General features: G+C 40.3%; 2 protein-coding genes across 15 annotated transcripts in view; one reads left to right on the top strand and one right to left on the bottom strand.

The window, feature by feature from the left end:
• Positions 1-26942, bottom strand: part of LOC107225786 (cAMP-specific 3',5'-cyclic phosphodiesterase) — a 278042-nt gene that overhangs the window by 77833 nt on the left and 173267 nt on the right. The window contains exons 1-2 of one of the 14 annotated variants that reach the window (XM_046738548.1): positions 13810-14867; positions 6973-7400 (exon numbers count right to left, since the gene is read on the bottom strand). The exons of 11 other annotated variants lie outside the window; for them this stretch is intronic. In XM_046738548.1, coding sequence (XP_046594504.1) covers positions 6973-7184 — 212 coding nt within the window. In that variant the 5' untranslated portion in view covers positions 7185-7400; positions 13810-14867. Of the gene's footprint in view, positions 1-643; positions 947-1138; positions 1155-6972; positions 7459-13809; positions 14868-26942 lie in introns of those variants that run through there. 2 more of the 14 variants (XM_046738551.1, XM_046738549.1) reach the window with 2 other exon arrangements.
• LOC124294189 (4-coumarate--CoA ligase 1-like) overlaps positions 1-26942 on the top strand; it is a 52277-nt gene that overhangs the window by 24961 nt on the left and 374 nt on the right. Inside the window, exons 2-6 of the mRNA XM_046738561.1 lie at positions 23520-23651; positions 23821-24028; positions 25412-25881; positions 25965-26364; positions 26466-26707. Of these exons, the coding sequence (XP_046594517.1) occupies positions 23860-24028; positions 25412-25881; positions 25965-26364; positions 26466-26707 (1281 nt within the window). The 5' untranslated portion in view covers positions 23520-23651; positions 23821-23859. The remainder of the gene's footprint in view (positions 1-23519; positions 23652-23820; positions 24029-25411; positions 25882-25964; positions 26365-26465; positions 26708-26942) is intronic.

Raw genomic sequence — 26942 nt, 5'->3', positions numbered from 1 at the left:
CCGTTCACATCCATAAAGTCCGAAACATAATATTTGCACTACTGTCGATATTTTTAGAACTAAGCGTCGTCACTGCCTTTGCACTTTCATGTACAGCCCCGTGGTCCACGTTATATAGCATCTCGGCATCTGGTTCGTAGACTGGCATTTTTTTCTTTTTCTTCTTTATTTTTTATCATCTTTAACGCCCGAAGCAATTTAACGCGGAGACTTTACGGAGATGCAAATAGAAAGAAAAACTGAATCCAAAGTTCAAAATCTGTTTAACGACGGTGAACAACGCTGTGCGTGGTGTACACATACCTACGTACCTATCCATAGAAAACAGAGGTTCGTTCGTAATCGATATTTGTTGATCGTAAGGAAACGAACGTGATACTGAGTTGTAAAATATAATAATTACGAGCGCGAGAGATACAGATAGCTGTGTAAGCAATGTAAGAGAGGAAATTTTTTACGAAAGAAGTAATTTTTGGGAGAGATCAAGGGGGTTTGGACAGTACTGATAGTACGGGGTTTGAAAAAACCCGAGGGAAATTCCTAGTATTGGAGATTCTCTTTCGTACCACGGGCAAACGGATCATCGACAATAATTCCTTTTCCAACATTGCGGGGTACGGGTACAATTTTCGAAAAGTTTTACCGTTTCACACGACCCGTGAGAGACTAGCTTCGCAGCGCCGCCTGGTATGGAGACAAATGTACACAAGTAAATGTAACAAAAAGAGTCTGTTCAAACGAAGACTGACATCAAACGAGATACTGAGAAGGCAGCCCGAAGTGTTATGAAACACGATGATACATCGTGTATCTCTTGTTTCAACAATGTCTCGAGCACTTTTTCAGGCTGTTGTTCACGCGTGTAGGAGTACTTTATATTCTTCACCGATGTCAATGGTACGTACAGACACGGCGCATAACTAATTTCCACGCGATATGTTAACACCTGAAAATACAACAAAAAAAAAAACATTTGGCGAAATTTAGTACGCGAACTACGCAGTTCGACTTAATTGCGGATCTTCTTTCTCACGTCAAACCGGCACGGATATCACAACACAGCTCGTATCACACACATCCCACAAGTAAAAAGACATCCCGCCGGCCATTTGCGGATTTACCGAGTAATAAAATTTACCAGGAGTAAGTTCGGATCTGTCCTCGTCATCGAGGTAACGGGCCATCGTTCAAGTCGGATGTTCGTCACTCGCGAGCCCACCGAGAACTGACTCCGGCCATGCTGATACAGAACCGCTGAAATGCCAGCACCGCCACGCGAGGTTTTCCTCAATGATCGGTATCTACTTGCATTATCTAGCTACCGAAACCACGTGGAGATAAGCGACCAGAGGTATCCGGTGTAATCAACAAGTTGGTGACACTTGGCTTAACGTTATTCGACAAATTTATGATACATGCGTTCCCGTTGCAATTCCCCCCTTATTGTAGAATCGAGTTATTACACCGTGAGTATAATCCGTTACACGCCTATTTTCACCAAGAGGTGCACGTATGTCCGGCGTGATAAGCTTGTAACCGAACACAACTTAGTTACCTGCTACTCGATTTCTCAGAGAGGCACGCGATTTCGGAATTACCCATGTTACCTGTTCCCTCCACGGTCCCTACGCTTTCGATGCAATCTCGCGATGAATTCCGTACCGAAACATGCGTGTAATCGATTCACGTCGCTCCTCCTTACGAGTAATAGTCTGTTCTTCTCGACGAAGATGCTCGCGTCAGTAGCCGCCTCGTCGATTTCGCCTGTCGGAAGTTCCGGTAAAGTATAACTTCGACAACTCGAGAGAAACAGCTCAGCTATAATTTGACACTTTATTTGAATGGGAAAACAGCTGAAACACATTCAGAGGAACTACGTATTTAGTGTTACTAACCGTCGCAGTATTACAATATTTACTGTAGTGTCTTACGCGATGTTCCATTCGTAATTATATTAATAAAGAAATAGCCTCTAGTTACTAATACGAGATAATTTATACATTTTTGATGCTCGTTTTCTCGGAATCCACCGTAATCCATGTAAAGTCCGCATAATTGAAAATTTTTTCTAATCACGACGACGATCTTTCAATAATTAATTACCCATTCGCGTTGCGGTAACGCTTGCGATATAAGCGAGTAAATATCAGTTTTCAACTCGTTGGTTTCAATTGAAACGAGTACAGCGCGTAGAAGTTGAAGCGTTTTCCTCACTTTGCGTACGCGGTGGCATTACGTCAGGTAGCAGGAAGCCTAAGTTTGTATCTACGCCTCGTTGAAAATCAAACTTACATTTATTTGCGTAATATAATATATTCGGTAAATCACGTTCGAGAAGAAAGGCTGGAGAGTGAGTATTCGAAATTCACGAGGTGAAATCGTTGAAATTCAAAAACTAACGGCATCGTAATTGCAATAAAATGCAAATCTGATCTACGCAGCATATGCAGCATAACCGCACCAGAGAACGATTGATCAAACAAGTCGATTTTAGGTGCTCCAATCATATGCGATTATCACTGAGAAAAGAGTTTTCTTTACTGTTAACAAAATTATATTTGGATAAGGTAAAACAAATGTCTCGTTATTATTATAAAATTTTAGTCGAGCCAAAAAATGATCAATAAAAATTTGTTAATAGATGACAAATCATATCTGGATCAACTAAAATCTGACAATAATAACGAAACATTTATTTCGTCAAATATATAATATATAACTTCGTTAACGGTAAATAAACTCTTTTTCCACCTCCGTGTATCCGATGCACCGATCAAGCTGGCAGTTGCGTGCCTTCCAGTTGTTAACGGTGTTTATCACTTGAACGGCTTCAGGGCCAACGGATTTGTGTCAAGAACTACCCCTTTGCGCCATGAATTCACGATTCGAAGCTCCCCGAGCGTTATGCTCCCCCAATACCACCATGAATATGTGCATAATTAAACAACAGTTCGAAAACTTATTTTCACACCCAAAGCTTCCGGGTAGTAGACAAATACGGTCGTAGGCGCGATGTATTCTCCGTAAACAAAACCAAGTTTGAACAATATGTTTCAGTGTCAAAGCCGACAGCGAAAACCTGCAGGATGCGAATAACGTTGCAATGAGAGAACCGGCGTCCTCGTTGCACAAAATTAGTACCCCGAAACAGGATCGGATTGATAGTAGCTTTTACAGGTGCAGCACGGCAGCAGAGCGAGACCTTGCACTCGTCGAAGTACTTACCTTATACCTAGATCAGAGAGAGTTTACCTTGCCGGCACGCCACGTTGTAAACCCCTAACCTTATTGGCGGAGCCTCTAAGCCCGTTAGAGCTGTTAGGCGTTGAAATATAGCGGCAAAAATTGGAGCGGCGTTTATCAGTTTTAAAGTTCGAACGCTCGTCTTAACGATAATATCCCAGGGAACGTGATAACCGTGGCTCGGTGTCCTGCAATAACGCGCTCGCCCATCGAAGGCGTAATCCGCAGGCGATTGGGAGAATTAACGTTGGGATCGACGATTTTCATCGTTTAATTCGATTGAATAGCGGTATAATGTTTCACTGCCGTGTGCAAAAAAGCCGCTTCCTCTTTTGGAATTTTCATGTACGTACGTATGTGCGTACAAATTCGGTATGATTGTGCGGTGAGGATTTTCACTTTCCAATATCTGCGGTGCCTTGGTCGATTTCGATGTCGACGTATATACGAGTATCTCCGAATTTCGAAGTTCACGTATTGACGATTTTGTTTCAAAGTTCTGTTTAAAACTCATTTTCTATAAAATAATGGCACAAAAGGTGTGGGAAAAAAAGTTGGAAAACATCGTGAGTGTGTTTCAGAACTGGAGGTACTATTTGAAAAATCAGTAATCAAATCGGAGATGCGGTATGTATTACAATAGATGTTTAACAGGTGTGAAAATAGAAAGAGGAACGATTAAAATACTGTTACAAAGGGTGGAATCACCCGTCTTACCCCCCTTTTAATGATCTAGTAGTCATCGTAGATGAAAGAAGTTTACAAACCTCTTATGTCTTTAAAAAGAATAAGGTTGCTGCGTCAACCAACATTATTGTAAAAACAGTCTTGTTTCAGACTTTAAACTAGAAACACGTTCTCTGCTATTAAAGCTTTTTCACGACATTTTATTTGCGCCTTTAATTTGTCTCATTAAATAAGCTCGCGAATCCTTATTAATTTTTGCAACGTCACAGAACGTTACGATACATAAAAAAAAAAAACAGAACAAAACAAGGTCCCACTCTGAATCTTGCACGAAAATGTTTCATTTCGGTAACCAAATGCTTTATTTCCTGTTTCATAAAAATGAATTCGGGTGTTTTTGAGACGGACTTAAAAAATCATAGGGTAAAGACAAGTGATTGAAAAAACTTGAGGAAAGTCTTGGAAGCTTTTCAGGGGTCGTACTAACGTAGAAAAAATCCTTTCTAAAATTAAAAAATGTCACGGTTAACCGTTTAGCAAGTGTTGGCGTGGAAAGCTCCGTACGAAAACGTCGAAATCGACCAGGACGCCCCCTTAAGGCATTCGGTCGGCTTCTTCCGCCGCTGTATACCATGGTTGAATTAATCTCGGCAAAGTACTCGAGTCTCTCCAACTTGCTCAAAGATCGGATTATCCGAGCGGCGTATTAAGCCCGAGGTTATGAATTTTGACTGGCTGTCTCGGCCGCTGTGTCGGTTGGTTCTTTGTATCTCGACTTTGTTTGCATTCGTGGGCTGGGCTGATGCTCGGATGACTATTATTACTTTCCGAGTTCATCACACTCGGGCGCCAGTAAAAAAGTACAGAGAATTCCAGAGCCGTATTTAATTGGGTTTAGACGTCATCGCGAAAAACAAGTCAGGGTACTTCGTGTACGTGTATTCGTTCGTCTTTTACACGCGCTCGAGAAAAAGACGAGAAAATTTTAACTAGTTTTCAACAATTTCACGCTTTAAGGTGTAAAAAAAACTTTTACACGAACATGTGATAAGTAACAAGCAGTAGTATACGCTATATTGCTGCCTTGCGCTGTAAATTCTAGGATCAAGTAAAATTTGCAAATGTACAGCTACACTAAACTATTTCTAACAATTTTCACAAATATTTACAACTTTCTTTTTTCATTTCAACAGTATTCTTACGAGAACAAGGATTTTTTGGCTCTGATCTTTTGTTCGTTCTGGTCCCGAAAGTGTTATCTGTTAATTTATTGCAGACAAGGTTTGCCGAGTATATTTGCATGGTAATTAATATGTTGTCGCAAAGTATTTGGAAACATAAATCATCGGTATTAACATAAAGGCGCATCCTGATACCCTAAACTCTCTGAGTTATGGGGGTAAACAAATCGAATGAAATAAACGATGAAAATTTGTTCACCGAGCGAGGAATTGCGAACGGCAAAAGTTAAATACGTGCAAAATATCACCACTCGCCGCCCACGAGGACTTTGCCGTACTCTCCGGTCAGTTTGGAATTTATTTTCACGTACCTACATGAACTGGTTGGATAATTGCCGAATAATTAAATCTCCCGTAGACCAAATCTGTGTAATCAAACGGGGTTAATTGCAACTAGTACCGGGTCGGATTTTACCCAGATAATGGTAAAACACGCACCCTGTTAGGCACTTCAGCGGGGAGTCGTATGTCGGTATGGGTTTAATAGCTTTCAGTCAAGTGTTACCAGAAGTCGATTGAAATTGGAAAGATGTCTGTGATAATCATCGATGCATTGACCCGAGCGAGGATTAATTTGCAATTAAAATTTTAATCACCCGACTCTACGCATTATTTAAATGACCGTTGAGTGTAATTGTGTCAGAATCAGCGTGACGTCAGCGGGTTTAATTCGTTCTCTCCTCCCCGTTACGCAAGAGATTCGTGGGCGAAAGTAAAAGGCTTCGCAGCTGAATATACTTCTTTGAATACCGCATGTATAATAAATTCTAAAGTTTGATCTTTCAGGCGCAGACGATGATTCTTCTAGTAATAAAAATTCGAAACTATAATGTAAAACGGCGTTTGTCTAAATATTCATCAGTCTCTCGTCATTCGGCAAGCGGTTACACATCGTACCATAGAATATATTCCACTTCAAAAGTTAAAGAAATTGAAAAACTGTCCCGCGGCTTGGAAATTCAATTACACAGGTAAATACGTCGAGTCGAAAGCAGCGCGTTACTCAATAAAAAGTTCGAACAATACTTTTGAGTTGTTCTCAAATTCAGAGTGCTGCCAACTTTTAATGTCAACCAACAAATTGTGGGTTGGCCGGCGTTTAGCGAATGCCATTTTTTTTTTTTTTTTTTTTTATACCGACGAAAACCAGAATATTCTTGCGTTTTTTACAACCAGCAGAAATATACAACCGCAACGAATTCATCTCCCTGCCGAGAATAGAACACACGGTAGGAGACATCGATGTACGTATAAGACAGAATCTCTGTTTTCGTGGAATCTGTCTTATCACCCATGAATCGACCACTACGTACCATTAACCATAGTTTTCACGCGACAATTTGTCGGATAGTTATACAGAGCTGTGTCAGAAGCCTCAGGTATTTACGAAACGGCTGATATAACAGCGACCTCGACTGTAATTGAGATTATTCCCGGATTATCAGGCAGTTTTATCTTCTATTTTTTCATCTTATCGCCAACAGCTGACGCTAATCCAAGTATTTCGCTGTGTCACCTACAAACACCAATAAAAGTCAAGACTACCGAGGCAACGATCGTTTTAAACTTCAAATTTCTTCACTCAACTCGCCCGCAGCGTACGTATAAGGTACCTGCTAATTTATAGAATTTGTTTTAATCAGTTTTCTCTTTTACGCGCAACCGCAATACATCCGGTAAGACGATCAACGAATGTACTTGTGAGGGCGATGCCGATCACCCAAATTACATGTCTAACGGTCCCAATAAACTGCAGGATATTCATGACCGTTCAGATGTTCATTAAACGAGCAATACTCACCTCCTCTTTCGATCCACGTAATATCGTCGCGAGTGTCGACCACGGGTGTGACGGCGACCCGCAGGAAGACTGACCGACGTTTCCCGCGAGTCCCGACGAGCGTCCTTAGCGAGGGATTCGCGTCGACTCATTCCGCCATTTTCGATATCACCGGGTACTCCATTCTCATGGGTCTTGAGCAGTGTCCAAAGAAGAAACGATACCGTGATCATACTGATCACTGATTTTCCACAAGTCTTTAATCAGGGCATTACACTCGGTGTTTATTCGGTATTTCGAAACGCACACGATTCACCAATATTAAACATGATCAATTTGCACTTGATTAATCCGCGTAGTCGGTTTACACTAAATACGTGTTTCCCTGCCCGACGACCGCAGTGATTATAAAATGGTGGCGATTATCTCGTAGAACATCGTGACCGTGACTAAAATTTCAGAACAATGAGCTGGAGATATTCCAAGGAGGAGAGTTCGCGTCGTGTACTACAAGAATGACCGACGCCGAGCGACGGTGCGTAAAGGTTGATCGTGAATAAATTAATGCGCGAGACGAAGCTCGAGTTCGTAATTACGACGACGGTGTCGATGAGTGGATAGCTTGTATCTTCGTTGAAAACTTATAAAAAATATGAAAAATAAAAGTGACTTGAGATAAAAAAAAAATTCGAACAAGTACAGTACACAAGCGAAGACGGGTGTATCGTTACGAGCTGCACGGCATCGATGTATAAAATTTTATTTCCGTATAAAAGTTCGTAACGGTGAGCGAAAACGCGCAGGAAACTGTAATCGTGTAGGTAGTTTATTACAACTCTGATAAGCTCGGTGGAGACGGTCGTCCATTTTTAGTATATTGTATTGTTTCACGATGTCCGGTGACATAAATCATGACCAATCTGACGCAGTCAAGTCGGCTTCTTTATTTGACAGACAAAGAAAGTTATTTATGGTGGAAGTATGACGGACATCTCTATAATCTTAATCGCTTAGTTACGATAGTTGATATTCGAAGACGAAGATGGACAGCATGCAGAAGTGATAAAGTTGAGTGGCTTAGACCGTAATTTGCTAGAATGAGAGTTATAGTTTATGCCGATGACAAAATCGAACAAAGGGAAAGAAGTAAAACTTTTCTAAGAGTTCCACGTCGGATCGCCTAAGTGATACGAGAGGCCGAAAGGCCCCCGAGGAAATCGAAAAATTTTTCAAACTTGAGGGCGTAACGTCAGTTTCATTTGCTAAGGTTTACGGGTATGTACTAGTGTTGTACGATTTAGCCGGATTAGTCGCTCAAGACAGTTGACCGGGCTAATTAGCTCAAACTTTGCCGGTCAAATTAGTTAGCCAGATAACAAACTTGACATAAAAGTGTTACAAAATCAACAAGTAAATGAATTTTTGACTTTTGAGATTTGAACTTGCAACTGGTTGCAATAAGTTTTAATATATTCACTTTACAGAATTATTGTCATCCAATTGTCCAAGGTGCCTGAAAAATTGATCAATCAATAATAATCAGCCAAGCTAAGAATAAAAATTAACGTCTGTCAAATCGTGACACTTGTTTTTGGTCAACTTTCCAAAATCACTTACTAAGCTCCGCACATTTTCGAATAACTTAATGCGTATTATTTCCCAACCGTAGTCAGTAATATTAAAATTGGATTCGCACAAAAACTTCTCTATTTCTAAGTGCTAAACACGGTTATTTATGAGGTATTTTAGTTAAAATTTCGAATCCAAAAGGTGAAACATTCATTTGCTTGTTGATTTTCTGAATTTTTAGGCTCAGCCGGTTAAAATTAACTGATTATCTATTCCTGGCCGGCCTAGCCGATTTACCGGTCAACTATTTTTGCCGGCAAATTACTTTAGCCAGCTAACTTTCAGCTAATGAGGCTGAATCGTACAGCACTAGTACGCACCTACATACTAGCTGTCTGTTGTTTTAATTGAATTTGGGACTAGTTAACCGTGGTTACTGTGAAAATTTCACTAAAATTAATTGCAATTTCGTAGAAAAATTTATTTTTTCTAAGGCCGGAATGAGAATAATTAATCGATTCCACGAGTCATTCTCCAGGGTCGCATTTTTCATTTCGAATTCCAACCGCACGAAATATTTATCGAGAACGTGAAGAGTCAAATCTCTTCCACAAAGTGCAGAGGATATTATCTAAATCCAGTGGGAACTACAGGGTAGATCGAGCATCGCGTGAGGTTCACCATAAAACATGGTTATACGATTTGGAAAACTGGAAGTCCGTGATAAACTGGCGAAGAGAAGCTGCGGTCGCGATTCGTCCTCTGGCAACAATTTTGGCATAAATATAAAAATGCAGACGATAAACGGTGGGTTATTAACTTTGATGTACACGGAACATTGGCCAGAGCTCCAACAACGAGGTCAAAGTATCACGGTGGGCCAAAATTTATAGCGTGAAAAACAAAAATGATAATAATAGTAATAATAAAAAAACGTCCGTTAATTCATTCAGGTTTACAGCTTCCACGGTTGGCCGCATTTGTGGCAAATAAAACAGATTTTAGTATGAAACCTGGGCCGGCGATATTCCGCGTGGATAAGCTACAACGCGTTAATTGGAACGATTTCAAATTACGAAAACGGTAGACGCACGTTTTAATATCGCCTAATAATTGTTTGGTTGTTGGTTTTATGCATATTTTTTTTCTTCCGTTTTACTCCTATTTCTATTTCTTCCAAAAACAACCGATGAATGCTTGATCAGGAGCGTAGGTACGAAACGAGGCACATACCTATGGCGCGTATAATCAGTGCTAAACAAATATCGATGATAAACGAACAGCGAACAAAGAGCGACTTCGTCGTATGCGATATGATTATAGCAGGGGACGGAACGCGACGCGGATCTTTTAAAATTGATTACGTACGTTTTTCGGAATGAAATTGTTGCGAAATATTTATACGGTTAAAGATGTAAGTACCGTGGCATGGGGGTGTAACGACACGGCGATAAGTTGATCAGATTTGATTTATTTCGATTCACAGCTCATTTACGGAGCAGCTTCGGTAGCCGGGCAATAGAACCAACGCGTATAACATGTAGTCCTGTCAAAATGGAGGTCAGCTTTTAAATAATCATTTGTTTAAACCGACGCGTCTTAGTTACCCGAGATACGCGGACTGCGGGTGTCGGTTCGGATAACCGGATCGGAGATGACGTCTTGTTTCAGTCATCGTGAGATATTTCTTACCGATAGTGCCACCACGTTCTGACATTATCGATGCATAAATTATAAGGCATAACCAAAGATTCAAGCCTCCCGATCCCGACGACTCATAAAACCGCATGTCACAACTGTATCGGTACAATTCATGCGCCTGTTCTTGTGTTCCGATTTATTAACACTAGCCTACCATTTTGTGTCACATGTTCGTAACGTCAGGTCGGAAGTTTCGCTTCCACGCTCGACAAGACGATTTATGCAGCTCGTGTTTTGGCTAATTGCAAAGGCGATTTCCCTGAACACGCGTATTTCGAAGCCGTATCAAGCATGTGAATAAACTGAAAAAAGGTCGGCTCAATAATCTTGTGTCCGAAGCAGTGACGTACGTAACTCTTCTAAGCTTGGCTTCTAATATGAAAGATCTTTGCTCTTCCAGAGAGACCCTAAGGGCTTGCCTTGTTAGCGTGAGACGAAGTGGCGATATCACGTTGCAACGCGATATGAAATATAATATGAGAAGTAAATGTGAAGTATATGTGATCGAGCACACCGTGGTTTGACAGAGTGCAGTTCACTGCGTCAAGACAGTTCTGAGAAGTAGCTATCATTAGCTGCTCGCAATGCATCGGAAAAATCAACCGCGATTGCGAAAGCATTTTCATCTTTCCAATACGTGACTGTGATTCGCCGGTTTTTCCAGCCAAACAACGTTATACTCGAAAGAAAAGATACGACGAGAAAGAATTGAAAAATTATTCACTAAGCGTGTATCAAAAGTCGGCTGGTAGAACTTGAGGATTTTTTTTACCGGTCGAGGTTCGGCATCCAGAAAATAAAAAACCGATAAATTGCTTCTTTATACGTATATTACATCCAGTCAAATTCTAAAATTGTGTAATAAGACTCTCTCACTTTACGTCTACTGTCCGCGTGCCAAGTGCATAAGAGATCGATAGTTCGGTCAGAATAACAGAAAGCAAAGTTGGAAGCCAGTGCTTCGAGCTTTCAGCCGTACGGTGTAAACTGGATTCCACATTGTTGCGTGGTGAAAGAAAAAGTATAAAAATAAATAAGTAGGCCATATCGCGGTCCCGCAAGTTGATACAAAAGCCATACTCCGGCATGTATATGTGCAGAAGCATTGTTTCGCGGCTTGACACCGTCGACATGCAAACTATGTACAACGATAAGCAAACGAAAACTCCTACCTACGATGCGTCGTTGTTACACTCAAGTCGAGGAACGCGTTATAGGGACAGGCAATGTGTGTAAATATACGTCCGATTACACGAGAGAATGCCCGAGAGTCTTGACGGAGCTTAGAAATCCGTTTACTCCAGGATATCTTTTGTTGACAGGAATATGTTGTTATAAGAAATAGTTTACATTGTACTCGGCGCGACCTTTCGGATTATCATATTTCGCGTGTCATTTTCACGGGTGATTGAACGCTGTTATCCTCGATCTCTGTATCGTACATGTTGTACAACAGAACTGCATAATAATGTTAAATTTCCCTGATAATAATCAACAGGCAGTCAGGTATAATACAAAGATCCATCAATCGTTCCGCGAATCTTGTTATGTGCCTGCACACACAGGCCTGGACGCACCTTCGCAGCACTTGCTGCAGGAGAGCGACGAGTGAAGTGAAATGCGAAAGAAAAAGAAGCAGGCTGAAATCGTGGGAGTGATAAATCGTCGTAGAGTTCAGCCCGGCGGGATCGCGACCCTCCGCGCAACAGCGCTACTTACACATACATACATATATATATATATACGTATATACGTACGCACGTACATACATATACACACGTACACAATCCCTTTGCGTAAAAAAATATAATAATCCGGTTCAATTTAAACGAAACGCAATAGGTACGTTTCACTTAGTACGAAGACAGTGATCGATTGACACGATTCGAGTACAGCTTGCTTCTATAACAAGGGAGCTTCTTCGGAAAAAAAACCGATTCCCGCGGATACAAGGCGTAATGTATATACGTACATACCTGTATACCTATATACATGGCATATACGTACGCCTGAGAACACTCCGTATTTTCATCCAATTTTCAGTATGGATATCCGATTTTAATTTTACGACCGCAAATGCACGCGTAGCTGTGTAACTCAGAGCTAGTGGAACAGCCGTACGGAATTTGAATAACACGTGGGATTCGTCAAGTCGCTAGATAAATCTCTCCAACGGCGCTTGTATTCGCGGCTGGTCCTAGTTTCTCTTATTTTTCTTTCTTCGCCCCCTTTTTTTTTTCTTCCTTTCTCAACTCACCGATGAAGCTGTATTTTGTTTTTTTATTTTTCTTTTTTCTTGTCTCTCCCGGAACGCGTTGCAGCATCAAAACGCCGAGGCGACGAATGACCGCGTCATTTGTATTATATCTACAATATACCTACTGTATAAAGATATAATGTAATCTGGATTTACAACTCGACTCTAATCAGCTGCGTGTAGATACGAGTGTAGGTTATTTTTACAACCGTGTAAGAATTGCATTGCACATATTACACCTTTGTACAACTAGTCAGATAAGAATCCGTATACAGTGCATGAGCAAAACGATTCCAGCGTGTCGAAAGGTTAGAATACTTTGCACTGGTGAGTGCTATTGTACGTACCTATTTATAGGTATATAGTAACGGTGTACTCGGAGGTACGAATTAATTACTCGAAGATAGCGTCGGACGACGCGTTTATACAAAAATTTCAGACCCTCAAGGAATTTGTTGAGACTGTCAAATAGCGTGGAATTAAAAAAAATATTTAACCCCGATTTTTACAATCGTAATCGGAACGGGGAAAGGATGACCTGCGATTCTTGAACAGCAAAGTACGGTTTTATCACATCGATTCAAAATACTGAACAGTTTTTCAACCAATTAGATAATTTTATATATATATATATATATATATATATATATATATATATATATATATATATATATATATATATATATATATATATATATATATATATATGAGTGGACCGGGACTAATTTATGCACCGACGATCTTCACGATTTCGCTAATCTCCTTGATTCCCTGAGTGTCTTTAAGGGCTAATTTCACGCCAACGGGAACTCGGTTTCTATATTTATATATGTATATAAACATTTGAGATGTAAAGTTTTACCCTAACGCTGTTCGAAATTGGATTAAACTGTCGCTCGTCTGTAGCATCCAAAATTCAATAAGTCACTAATTTATCTTAACCCTTCTCATAAGGCCTGACAAAGCAGGTCAACTGAAAAAAGAAGAGGTCAAGGCGGGGGAATAAAGAGAAGAATCAAATCTACGATCAATTTCGCTCGAACACGCGGCAATATCAATTCCTTTGAATGTTTGAATTACGTTTAATATTACACTGTGATTTGGTTAGGAATCTCCTTCTATACTTGTTCAAATAATTTACATAATGACGTCAATCTCTGCCACAGAGAATTTGTAATGTCAACGTGTGTATGTTAATAACTGCACCTGGCTATCCAGCATCGTTATACACATCGCATAGCCAGTAAATAATTACCGATCCGTTCGTGTCGTCAAAATTAATTGATCCGCGCTCGATTAATGCTACTCGCGTTATATATCTATTCGTATACCTATTCACGTATTTTATCCACGCGGTCACGTAGAAATTTACAATTGGAATTTCCACTCATACGCAGGTTTTGAAGATAATTATCATACGATAATGCAGTGTCATGGCGCGTATAATAATTACACGTTTTCACCGACGCTTAGAGAGATGAGAAAAAAAATGAAAGGAAACAAAAACCCCGCACACTTTTAATTTCACAATTTTACACGGAGCGAACGATTTCTCACATTATGTAGTGTTTATTTTCACTCGGTCCAAACAGCTTTGCACCCTCGCGCATACATCAAATGTAAATTTTGATATTTGCGAAAGAAGAAGAAACCTCGTTTTTATATACACGTTCTCCGACAAATAATTAATCACACTTTCCGTCTGCACGAGGTGGAAACAACAGTAGGCAGCATTATTCGCTTTACATCGCGTCAGCTTAATTTTATTTTTAATCAACATGCGCCAGGGCGAAAATTTCATCGTTTCCAGGACACGATAAAATTGCAAACTTTGGAATTCTTCTTCACATTGTTATCTTCGCGCACCGTTTTTAGCGAACGTTGAACGTCTGTCGCAAATACAAATTCTCGCCATAACCACGGTTGAAAATATTATCCTACACCGCAGCAGTTCATCCGCACAAAAACAGATTCAAGTGGTATAATGTCTGGATGAAAATCGGTATCGCTTTATCATATCACTCACTCGTAGAAGATACTTGCATATTTGTCTTTTATCATCCACAGACATACCACCCGTACCAATCGAATCCCATGTGATCTGTGACCGATTCGCGTGTAAATTCGATTTAGGATGTTTAAATTATGAGGTCGTGTCGCGCCACTTCCAACCGGAGATCCGAATCGTATAAAAAACTTGTCGCGCAGACACAACGATCGGTTTGCCCCGTTTCGCGTATATTCGTTATATACACACAATATCCCCAAACTTGACACTTGACACTTGACGCGAATTGTGTAACCGCGGTTCGAAGCAGCTTCGATCCCGGCAACCCGAGCCGCTCTAATCGTGACGCCGGAGAGACGTAACTAAGCGTTATACTTGTACGCATAGGTTGAGAGGAGCGAGAAATCTGGTAAGGAAGTGGCCGCCCGGCGATGCTGTGTCGGCACTGCGTGCCGTTTCCCGTGTGTGTTCAACACAAACAAATCGATTGTCTTACGATTCCTACCGCCCGGTGCCAGGAGCGTAACGAACGCTCATTTCGCGGGCCCCGCGCAGCCCGGATATTCCACGCGGCTGCGCGCGCCCCCGTTTCGCAAACGGGAATCAAATCGCCCGCGCTCCGAAGAGCCACTGGACCACGAAGGTAACTTTCTAGTTTCGCGTACGCGCAACATCGAGGGGGAAGAGGAGGGGGGAGGGAACGGAAGACGAGGTCGTCACGTGGACGGACCTCTCTCCCTCCCTCTCTCTCTCTCTCTCTCTCTCGCTCCTTGCAAATGCGGAGTTATAACGAGCACCGATTGCCATCCGGGATAATTTGGCTTGATGTATATGTATCGAAATTTGATGAATGAATTTTAGCCGCTATTAACTTTTTGTCGGTTTTTTTTTTTTTTTTACTTTTTTTTTTCTCATCGAGATTGTCTTGTCGCGTTGTTCTACCGCAGGCAATAATTATCAATCGGAATCGTTCGGAAGGCTCCCCTATAATATATATTTATATATTATAAAAAAAAATTTATTGAATCAAACGTGATCGGTTTCAGTAAACTAAATCCGGTGGTTACGGGTGGCGAAGTGAATATCAGGTAAATACAAAAGTTCGAAATGGTTTTCTTGGTTATAGAGGTCATTAAACGGAACACCGAAAAATTTTTGATTCTGTACGTCTATAACCAAGCAAGCCATTTTGAACTCAACACTTCTGAGGTAAAGAAAATACTATTCATTAAATACAACAATATTGCGAGTTACAGGAACCGAATGAAATATAATTATCTATAAAATGAATAACTAGTTGAATCAAGTACAAGGATGTTGAAACGGCAGAACATTTAGTTCAATGACCTGTATTACATAGTTGATTAAATAATCAATTTGACGATCTGAATATCCTACTTTTTGATCCAACAAATGTTCGATCAATACAAGATCATATATATTCTGTTGGTTTCAAAAACTCTCATTGTCGTATGCTCGGGTCAAGTGAGGTATCGTTTTGTTGGAATTATTGTAATTTCGGTTGCCGGTATGTCGTGCTAGAATCACTAAATGTTGGTTGAAGGGACTGAATGGACTGTTGAAGGAAACTCTGAAAATGTAAGACGTAATTCATGGCTAAGACAGAAATTTTATTGCATATTTCTACCGAACGTGTATATCAGGAGTTTTCGGCGAAAGGTCCCGGCGCGAACGATGTTTCGACAGAATATCGGCAACCGAAGTTACATCTATTAGGTACTTACCGTATGTAAGAAGTAAGTTAGGTTGCCTATCTGCCGGCGGAACGTCGTTCGTGTCGAAACCGTTCACCGAATACTCCCAGTAGATAAGTTGATACAACTCTACACCGCATCGCGTTGAAGAGAAGAATAACTTTTGGGCTCCGACTCCGTAAATTATAGAAACAGTATCTCGCTCGAAAAGTTTCAGACAGCGGAAAGTCCTTAAGGGTGAACAGAATACGGTCGCAAAGTTTTTATGCGCGCTTAGCGAGGAGGAAAGAAATGAATTTGAACCGCACGCAAGAGTTGCTTGTCATTGGGATATACATTGTATTCCTGTATATTTGAATATGCGGTTTTCTCTAACCAAAAGCTTATTTAAAGTAGCTTAGCCTGTTCGATTTTTACCGATAAGTGTTGCAATGCGTGCTTCCTCGTTACATTCATTTGATATTTCATTCTTGTGCGTATCTGCATATAACGGGGTTTAAGAATATTGTCCGTTACGGTATGTAAAAAATGTTCAACCTTTGGTCTATGATACCATGACGACGAAAAAAGTGCAAAAATAATGCCGGAAATACTTCGGTTGAACATTGAATGAAACTCATGGTTGGCTGCCCAAAAAAAGCCTCTACCGTATCGCGATGTAACATTGAAACGCGATGAAATTAACTGACTTTATTATTAGTTGAAACTCTGTCGAAACGATGGACGGAATTTTTCAACGATTTGTAACAAAACGAAAATATCAGCGTCGTTCCATGTTTCCGGGGCTCGGGTCAAAGAAGGTTTAATTCACCCTGGCATATGTGCTCAAAGAAGTCAACGACCCATTACCGTTCTCAGTTGAACTCATAAGGCAATGTTACTTTCATTTCACCTGCCACTCTCGAGCAACAGAGAAATCTCGCGTGGCTGTGATATTGACGCGTTATAATATCAGGAATCTGTGATACGTGTACAAGACGTCTGACAGCCGACAGCAGCTTACAATATCCAAGCCTAATTGCACTGATCCGAAGACCTGTTAAGGAGATACCGTGACCGCGCAAATAGGTACCGATCAATCGATACTTGTTCCGGGGATTAGACACGAGCTGATCCTGCTTTCCGCGATCCGATTCTCAAAGCGCACGAGGATATAATAGCAACACTGGAATTGAATCGGATCAATTCTGAGCGTTGCGATGGATACACGTAGCATACGTATGTATTCGTATCTCACAGCGCAACGAAGTACGCCAAGCTGCGAATATCGATACTTGTAATTTACTCCTGATGAGATTCGGACGATCGAAGAATACGGTGGAAACGACAGGACTCGCAACAAAAGTACGAGAAACAAGGATAATATCTTCGATATCGATCACCTTGACGTACGTTGGAACTCATAACTTACCATGTAAATCAGGCCCGTATGGAACAATCGGATCGATGATCCTTGAACCAATAGGACAATAAACGCCCGAAGCAGTTCACGCTTTATATTCGATGTGAGTATCGATACACGGTGAGAATCGTCGAAACATCGCAGACGCTCGTGCATAAAGGCAGCTTCATTGACACGGACACCTTCCAATCAAAATAGTGTTAATCTCAGATCTGACATCGACAATCTGAGCAGCCGATATTACAACATAATTTCCAACAAACATTTGAGTTAATTCTCTCTTCGCAGCAAAGGATCTAACACTTGGAACTAGTTAAATTTGTTGGCGCCACGATGATGACACTATGTTTCCCTAGAAATAGAACTATGCTTGACCTTCCCTTCACATCATTATCGACGCGGGATCCATATTCCCTTTCTTTGTTCCTCGATCCTGTGTGACGTCGCGTCTTCTATTAACACCTATTATTGTTCAAATAATCTGCCGAACACCAGTTAAATAATGTCACCGCAAGAACCGGACAAATAATCGGCATCCCTCCTTCGATACTGGTAAACATTTATATTTTTTTTAACAATTGATGTCGATGGGTTATGATGTGAAGGTTAACTATAATTTGTTATTATTTAGAAGATGACTGTCCTACCTTACATGGAAATTGTTCGTCTCTGACGGATAATACCTTGGATATGGAGTCCCGATTATGTTTTTCAAAAATTCTAAATTCTATTGCCGCTGCAGTTATAATTTTCTTTCTCATAGAAAATTTCACCTCAGTACGAGGCTTACCGCGTAAATTAATGTAAGTAATCTTTAGTTCGTGACAATTGTTGTAAATGAATATGTAGTCATAAATTAGCATGTTTGTTATCAATAAACTCTATTCAATTTTTTTTGGAGAGGGCCTCCCTCAGGGCCCAAATGTAAAAATTTATCTTTGGTTTAATGACCTGTGACACCTAGAAATCTTACACCTTCCAACCAAACTATATCCCGTTCCATTGTTTGCTAGCGCATAGGTATACTATAATCGATTATCGATTTATTCCGGTTGTGTAAAACGTGTTCACCGCATGTAAAGGTGGATAGCGTATGTAAAAATGTGGGAAAGTTCGAATCCAAGGCTACGCCCCTCGAATAATTTTTACACATACTAATTGGTCTGAGCTCACCTGGGTGAATGTTTCCCAATGGTACGTATTCGGCTTTAACGCCTGAGCATTAGAACTATGATACCTTTGGTAGATTGGCTCACGTGACTTGGAACTTACCTGAAAGCAGAAAGAAAAAATATACGTTCATTACATACGTTGGAGAAAAGACTAGAAAATGCAGTAATAATAAAACATATTTTGAAGTTAGTGACCGTTGGAGGATTAATGATAGGTAGTTTTCGTCGAGTGATGGTCAATTGAAGAGAAATTTTTTTCTTGAGCAATGTTTTATTGCCACGTTTCGATCGGGCTGCAGCCCATCATCTTCTTTTATCCGCATAGATGTATCGGTAATAATGGAACATCATATTTCTGGTGAAAGTAGCTGTTAGATACTATTTTCGTCTAGGCGTTACCAGAGGGAAATTTTGTTCAACTATCTTCTTCCTCAGCAAATGCTAGACAATTGTTTTTCCTGTCTTTGATAATGAAAATTATAACCTGCATCGTACTCAAGATCCTTTTGTTATATTACACGTCTCATCGCCAGTTTCCAACGAAGGGGAATTAGCCCAGTCAACTACAAGAATTACACGTTGCCAATGGTTGAAGTTGAGGTCTACATCTTTTCTCTTTCTTCAGTATTAATCAAACGCTTCACGAATTCTATAGCGATCAACACTGTAGAAAAACATACCTAAATGAGAGACCGACGAGAGCGATACTAAATATCAATCTAAATTTTGCTGTTATTTCGTGCAAATTAACAAAAAGCTAAGCGCAAAAGGAATAGTCTACCTATGAATACGACTGTGAAAATGATATTCCCATTTTCATTTACCTCGGTACCAGTGTTTAACCCTTTCAGTTACGTAAGCCACGATAGTGACACTCTGTTTTTCTCTCTTCTTTTTTTTTATATTTTTTTTTGGGTTACTGAAATGGTTAAAAACAAGAAGGTGAATCGCGAGCGCGACGATAAAATAAATGATGCATTCACTAATTACTTCCGATGTAACTTTCACGTTGGCTCGCAATCACGATGGTGACGAACGTCTGTCTTCTCGATCAGTCAGTCAGTCACACGTCGTGAGAGACGGCGCAAGTTAGCACGTCTCGATTGATGTTTACACATTGTTCCTTCCTGCACCTCCGATGTAAATACATAGACAACGTGTGTATCCCGAGCCCACATTCTCGTTGGGGCTAGAGCAGCCTTTGAATTCATGAATATCTTATTCAAATGTAAGACAGCGAAACCTGAGAGCGACGGAGGTTGCCTCAAAGACGCTAAGAGATTGGAAACATAAGGCGTCGCTCTAATCTTCGTATTGACGTATCTCTTACTTATGCCAGGTGCGCGGTCTACATTTCCCTCATAAGTTTAGAGGAATGTGGAACAGAAAGATCTTAATCATTCGCCTCTAATTGTTCAGAAAAGATGCTTCTGTCGAAAGGACTTCTCATTTTTGTCACCCGAAGACCGGAATCTGATTGATTTTTATTTATGACAGCAGTTCTTCCTTCGACTACCTACACATATGATATGTGCGTATAACGATCGTTAGTTTAATATGACATCTCGGAGTTCATGACTTTGACATGGCAATAATTATACTTTGAACAGTTAGTTTCATAATATTTTACGGATATATGCTACACCGCACAGATATTTCCATCTTCAAACCTCTTTTCGGGAGTGCACTTTCACTCAACGCTGTCATCCTACCTGAGCACGCAATTATAAAACTCGATATTCTTTTTATGTTTAGATAACGAGAAAAAAAAGAAACAGGCAATATTTGCGACACAATCTTTCAACTTTTGACTGTGTAACTTCCGAACAAAGATGTCGCGTTGGGGCAATCAAGCAAGGAGCGAGGGGGAATGGGAGGCAAAAAATTAATTATTTCAATCACGTTTTGATCTCTCTTTAATGAGCTTGCTTAGATTCGCATCAAGAGGTTACACGTACGGGATTAACCACGCTTGCGACGGTAAGTCCGAGGCGGGCAGTTGTGTTTGAAATTTTAATTGGGCACGGGTGGACGATTAGAAAATAATGAAACGGGACGTCGTTCCTTCAGGCGGATTCCAGCAGTTTCGCATATTTCAAATCTGTCTGCTAAGCCAAACTGACTGTGTTATAATTCGAAATTTAATTACGAAGGCTGAACCGCTGGCGCCGGTGGAGCTTTTTTAGCTTGCGAACCTTTTCAGCTGGGCAAAACACGTACCATCGCAATTACGTTCCGGTACCAAGGTCTTGGGCGAAAAGTACACGTTACTTTCCGTTTGTCTCGCGCTTATCCGCGCGCGAGGATTTGAATGCTGCGTGTCCGGCCGTGACGTGATGAGGAAGGATCGAGCTTTGTTTCGGAGTTTGGTTTCCATCTCCGAGTTTCGAAGCTCATGAAAAGCTTCGTTGCTTGCATCGGCTCGAGGTTTATCGACCGTATGTGCCAGCCTACTGGGAGCTTTTGCGTTCTGCCCCAGGGGAGCTTTTCGATATTCCTCGATAAGGTAGGTTCCTGAGGTATTAACCGCCAAGCACCTTTTATCCAACGGTTCTTACCGAGGATACGATCAATACTCAGCCATGCGCACTCGTCTACACCTGTACGAATTCATCCTCAGAATATTCGGGATGCCACACTGGATGTTACGTGGATTTGGATAAGCTTCAGATACTTTATTGTAAGGTAGAAAGAAAAAAATGTGTTTCGTCAGTTTCATTTCAAAATTTCTGCGCAGAGTTTGAAAACCGATATCAAGGTCTATAAATAAATTTAAATTTTCGTTAATCATCAACTTTCAAACATTTTTGTGCATTCTGCGAAAATCCGTACTGTCCCGGTTTGTCGAATACATCAATGTGAAGTTATCTGAAACAACATTAATTTGACCTAGGGATTTGTATTTATGATGAAAATACATAAGACGAACACTATGTTATAGACTTTACTTCGAACGAATCGCAAATCGCGATTTTCTTGTCCGCATCCGAATTGATCATTGACCTTGGGTTACCTAAGTCAAATTAAAAAAAAAAAAAAAAAAAGCAATGAGTAAGTCGTATGAACCAGTTGCAAATGTTAAAAGGTGACGGAATACTAATTTTCAAATTACATACTGATAATATGACAGTCGACCACTTACCATCAATTGATGGTATTAAACCCAATGTCAGCAGACCCTAAATAAAGAAATAGTATTATAGGGTGTGTAATGTTTCTATGTTTCAAACGGGAAGAGGTAGGAGAGTAAATTAGAAAAATAAAAATTGAATAAATAATAATCTGTAGGTTTAATGAGATATAATTCCGTAATTTTGAAGCTTTGATGATCGTTCCAAAAAGCTACGACCTTGGCCGATCGCAAGTGGTTGATGGATGGCAGATTAAGGGCTCATTTATGGACCGCTTGCCTCGGTTTTCGGTTGCTTGGTGCTTTTCGTGTTCCGAGGTTGGATTACCAAATTACGGCAGCAAGCTCCATTCACTGATGTGATTTTACACGAAGTATAAGCTACTAGCTGTGCGAAGCTTTGCCGGTCGAAAATGTAACCATGGACTAATTACGTCTGCGTGCGCTATCCAAACTTGTTCGTTACTATTTCGATAAGATAACTTCGCTACACCAATTTGTGATTCCACTGTAGAGAATTCTTTATAAATAGACAGCTCGCGTTGATTTCCCACTATCAGTAGTTGCAGTGTGATGGTGATTACTCTTACCGTGATTCATTCGAAAGACGGTTTATGTCAAGTTGAAAAAGAATTTTTTACGTCAAATACCTAAACGGATCTTATAGAGCACAGTAACGAAAAATTAAATTAAAAAAGAACAATTTTATCGGCAAACAGTGAAAATGGTGAGTGATTTCGTTACACACAACTTAAGACAACTTGATAGATGACCGGTTTCCATTTTTCTTATACACTTTGGGTTTTACATCTTTATCCATTCAACTGATTGGGAGCTGAATTTCGACCTCATTTCGATAACTTGAGATTTACTTAGTTGTCGGCGATAACGTAAAACGGTATCTGACTTTTACATCGATTCGGTCATGTCGCTAACTTACGAGGTTGAAATTAGTAACGCTAATGTATCGAAACGTTGAAAAAAAAACGACTATTTTCCACTTTTAAAATACCTGAAGAAGTTGAATTCACAAAATCTGAGTACGTTGATGTTGTATTGACAGTTTACTAAATTTCAAGCAATTCCAATGTTGCAAAATAACGATTTTTTCGAAAGATGCATCATTACAATAACGATACAAACTTCAGCCTGATGCGAACTCTTCACTTCGCAGAGTCATTTAAGAAAAACGTTACGATTATGTACTGATTTATCGATCGATGCATTCGTAGCAAAATATTTACAGCCTACGTACTGTAAGAAGGGTCAATAAAATAGAATTAAATAAAGTAGGCAGGACAGAGACGGCGTGTTGCGGTTTAAAATATTATTTTATTTCGAGCAGTATATAATAAATATCTCGAATCGTCCATACAGCACGGGGTCTCGTTTTGAACTGTCGTCTTATTAATTATCTCTCGATTCGTGCTCCGGACTGCGCGGTATGCGGTAAACACGTTTCGATACCTATATGTTTTGTTCTGATCATTAGGCGAGCATCGTAACGGCTATTCCGATGCTCACAGTACACACGGGATTTAAAACTGCACGAATTTCCCAACGTTACATTCACTGTTTGAAAACTGGTAAAAAATGTTGTAAAATTATTTCCAGACTGATTCGAGGTTCACAATTGAGAACAATATACTCAAGGGTAAGGTCGTTCCCGGATCTCCGTCTGAATACGCCAGTTTAGGAGAACTCGTCCTACATAAACTGGAAAAACATCCGGAATTCGTAGGACAGGTGAATATACGTAATACGCCATTTTTACATATCTTCCAACCGGACGTGTTGTAATTTTGCAATCTATGGCGGAAGTATCAATAACCGATCAGGGTTTTCCTTGAAGAGATTCGTTGTAGTCATAAATACACGAGTATTTGTTTTGACGCGTTGGAACACGAGCTTTCAGGTTGATGCTGTAACTGACGAAGCATGCACCTTCGAGAAGATGCGGGACAGAAGCGTGAGATGTGCTTTGTGGATGAAAGCAAACGGTTTACTCCCAGGAGACGTTGTTATGATTTGCGATCACCATCATTTGGATCTTGCAATGCCGTGTTTAGCAGCCCTGTACCTTGGGGCCATCTTCAATCCCTTACACGTTGAGGTGATCGGAGGTAAGTTTCGTAACAGTCGAATGGTTGGCGAAACCGCTGATAAGTCTCGTTAAAACAATAACAGCGGCAACCAAAGTGTGTATTACGTACTTTAATTCATATCTCAATGTAAAATTGGACGCGTTACACATACAACTTCATGGCATAATAATTATGAGTACACTTGACGCAAAGTCAAGACTTATAAAGGCCGTACACGTACCCATGCAACGCGCGTGCTTAGTTGCGACGTAATACCGACAAACTTAACTTTCCGCCACATAGGGATTTTCAAAAGTTTCCGAAAAATTCAGGTAATCAGTTTCGGGTGCTTACTTGACATTCCAATGGTTTGCATTGCAAAATTTTCAATTAGTTGATTAGTGGAAATTGTTAAAAAATGAAAAATTGCAGAGTGCCCATTTCGCAAAAAAATCTCAGTAACAGATAGTTATTAAGAAAAGATATTCTAGGGTTAAACCTGATGTTATGATCTTTCAATAAAATCTACTCCCATTGGGCTTCACTTAAAAAACTCTATTCATTTCGACACCTCGATATGGGCTATTTTTTAAGGTGCAATATTCTGTAAAATTAAAATATTTCTCTCTTTTTTCCCCACTTAGAAATATTCAGTAATTTAAAAAAAAACATTCGGGTAATCTATTTTAGATGTTTACTTAATATTTCAATAGTTTTCGTTAAAAAATTTCTACTTAATTAATAATTATAAATTATTTACGCATAATACCAGAATTTATGATGATTTTTCACTGCAAATGATTGTTTTTTAGTAATATTTACGATTATATGTTAGAAATGTCAAAACTAGTGAGAAAATAACAATTCCAGAACAACCCGAATGTATCGGAAAAATAAGCACCCGAAAACACCACTTTGTGATACGATAGCTCACTGAAAACTTTTTTTCTTTTAGGTTAGGTTTATGGACTACGTATTGAAGTTTTAAAATGAATAGGAAAATACAAACTTTGGACCTAATTCAATTTCGGCAAATAGTAACACCGCCGGCCAATATGGAAGATTTCGTCCTGGCTGTAACTTCTAGCGTCCCGTACTTGATAACGATCCGGTAAAAAATGGTGCATTTTTGCATTTGTAGGTACTTATGAGGCTTGAAAGTTTTTTTGTTTTTTTTTTTGCGGGGGGGGGGGGGGGGGAGAGGCTACGCCCTCGCGCTGCTCCCGAGATACCGATAAGTGAGAAAGTCAGGGTGGACGATATCGTCCATGTTGGCCGATGGAGGGTTGATGAGTGTTCAAAAAAGCAGTGGAATAAGAAAAACAGAATTCAGGCTGTACATGAATAAAGTATGCTACGCGTAACGAAAACATGATTTCAACTAGCTCTTCAACGTTAAAAATGCTGAAATTATCCTTCTAGAGGACCTTTACCGTATGATGAAAATCACCACTCCGAAAATGGCATTCGTCAACGAAGAATTAGCTGGCATCTTTGCCGAGGCGATTGAGAAAATGACGGTAGACATAAAACTTGTTACGTTTGGTCGACGTACGGATTTTTTACAGTTCGAAAAAATAATCACTGAACAAAAAATCGACGAAGTCCAGAACTACAGATGCACACCGATCAAAAGTTCTAATGAAACTGCAGTAATCGTGTGGACTTCTGGGTCCTCGGGTGTTCCGAAAGGTGTTGCATTGCCCCACTCAGCTATCCTGGGGCGTTTGAAGGGCCCTGCAGTTTACGGCGCTAATGCGCTAAATTTCACGAGTCTAGGATGGCTGAGTGAAGTACTCGGCATGCTCGAACCTATAGTCATAAATGAGACCAGGTTTTTAGCACCGACCTTCGAAGAGTACACAGCATGCGCACTCATCGAAAAACTTAGAGTAAGTTATGGAATGCATTCAATGTGATTGAAATAGCTTGACGTCACACGAGTGTAAAATGATACGTACATCTCTTGTTGCAGACAGTGAGCCTTTTCTTGAGCCCCTTCATGATCAATAGATTAGTAAGGTCAGATGCCTTGGACATGTACGACCTCTCCAGTCTTCGACGCATCGTTACCGGCGGATGCACTCTGTCGGTCGTGTCTCGAAAAGCCTTGAAGAAAAAGGTACCGCATGCTTTGATCGTCGTTATATACGGCATGTCCGAAACCGGTGGTGCTTTCTCAGTTCAGGATAATGAATCGAAACCTACATCAAATGGTGTTATTCTACCGAATCGCCAACTGAAAGTAGTTGATCCTGATACCGGCCGGGTACTGGGAGCCAATCAAATGGGTGAACTATGGTTGAAGACTTGCAGCAGGATGAAATATTACTGGAAGAATCCGGAGGCTACAGTTAGTGTTCTTGACGAGGACGGTGAGTTGGCTTAAAAATTTTCGAGGGAATGTTTCGACATTCGTAAGGTTTGACTTCTGGCTTACATTCCAAAGACGTTGCCATTCGAGTTTTTTTCGTAGGATGGTTGCACTCGGGGGATCTTGGCTATTATGACGAGGATGGGGAGATTTTCGTCGTAGATAGATTGAAAGATTTGATCAGCTGCCCGGAATATAACGTATGTCCAGCTGATATCGAAAATGTGCTTCTATCTCATCCTGGAGTCAAGGAGGTAGCAGTTGTAGCCATGCCGCATCCTGTAGATATCGAGCAGCCTATTGCTTTTGTGGTCAGAACCGATGCATCAATAGTCGACAAACAGGTACCTTATACTTATTTTTCGTACGTTGGTGATGTTGGTGTATATTCTCCATTAAAGCCAATTACTCCCCGGTCTGCTATCCAACACAGTGATTCATCGATATAGTATCGCATTTTATATACACTCTAAAGTTGTCACCGACAATAAGATTAGATTGTAACTCAATTGCCGGAGAGTGAGGATCTAGATGTGGATGTGAGAAAACCGATAAATGAACACTCCAGCGAACACGAAA

The sequence above is a fragment of the Neodiprion lecontei genome, chromosome 4 (genome assembly GCF_021901455.1).
Source record: "Neodiprion lecontei isolate iyNeoLeco1 chromosome 4, iyNeoLeco1.1, whole genome shotgun sequence".
In the NCBI taxonomy this organism is placed as follows: domain Eukaryota; kingdom Metazoa; phylum Arthropoda; class Insecta; order Hymenoptera; family Diprionidae; genus Neodiprion; species Neodiprion lecontei.
This window is presented reverse-complemented; position numbering and strand designations above follow the sequence as displayed.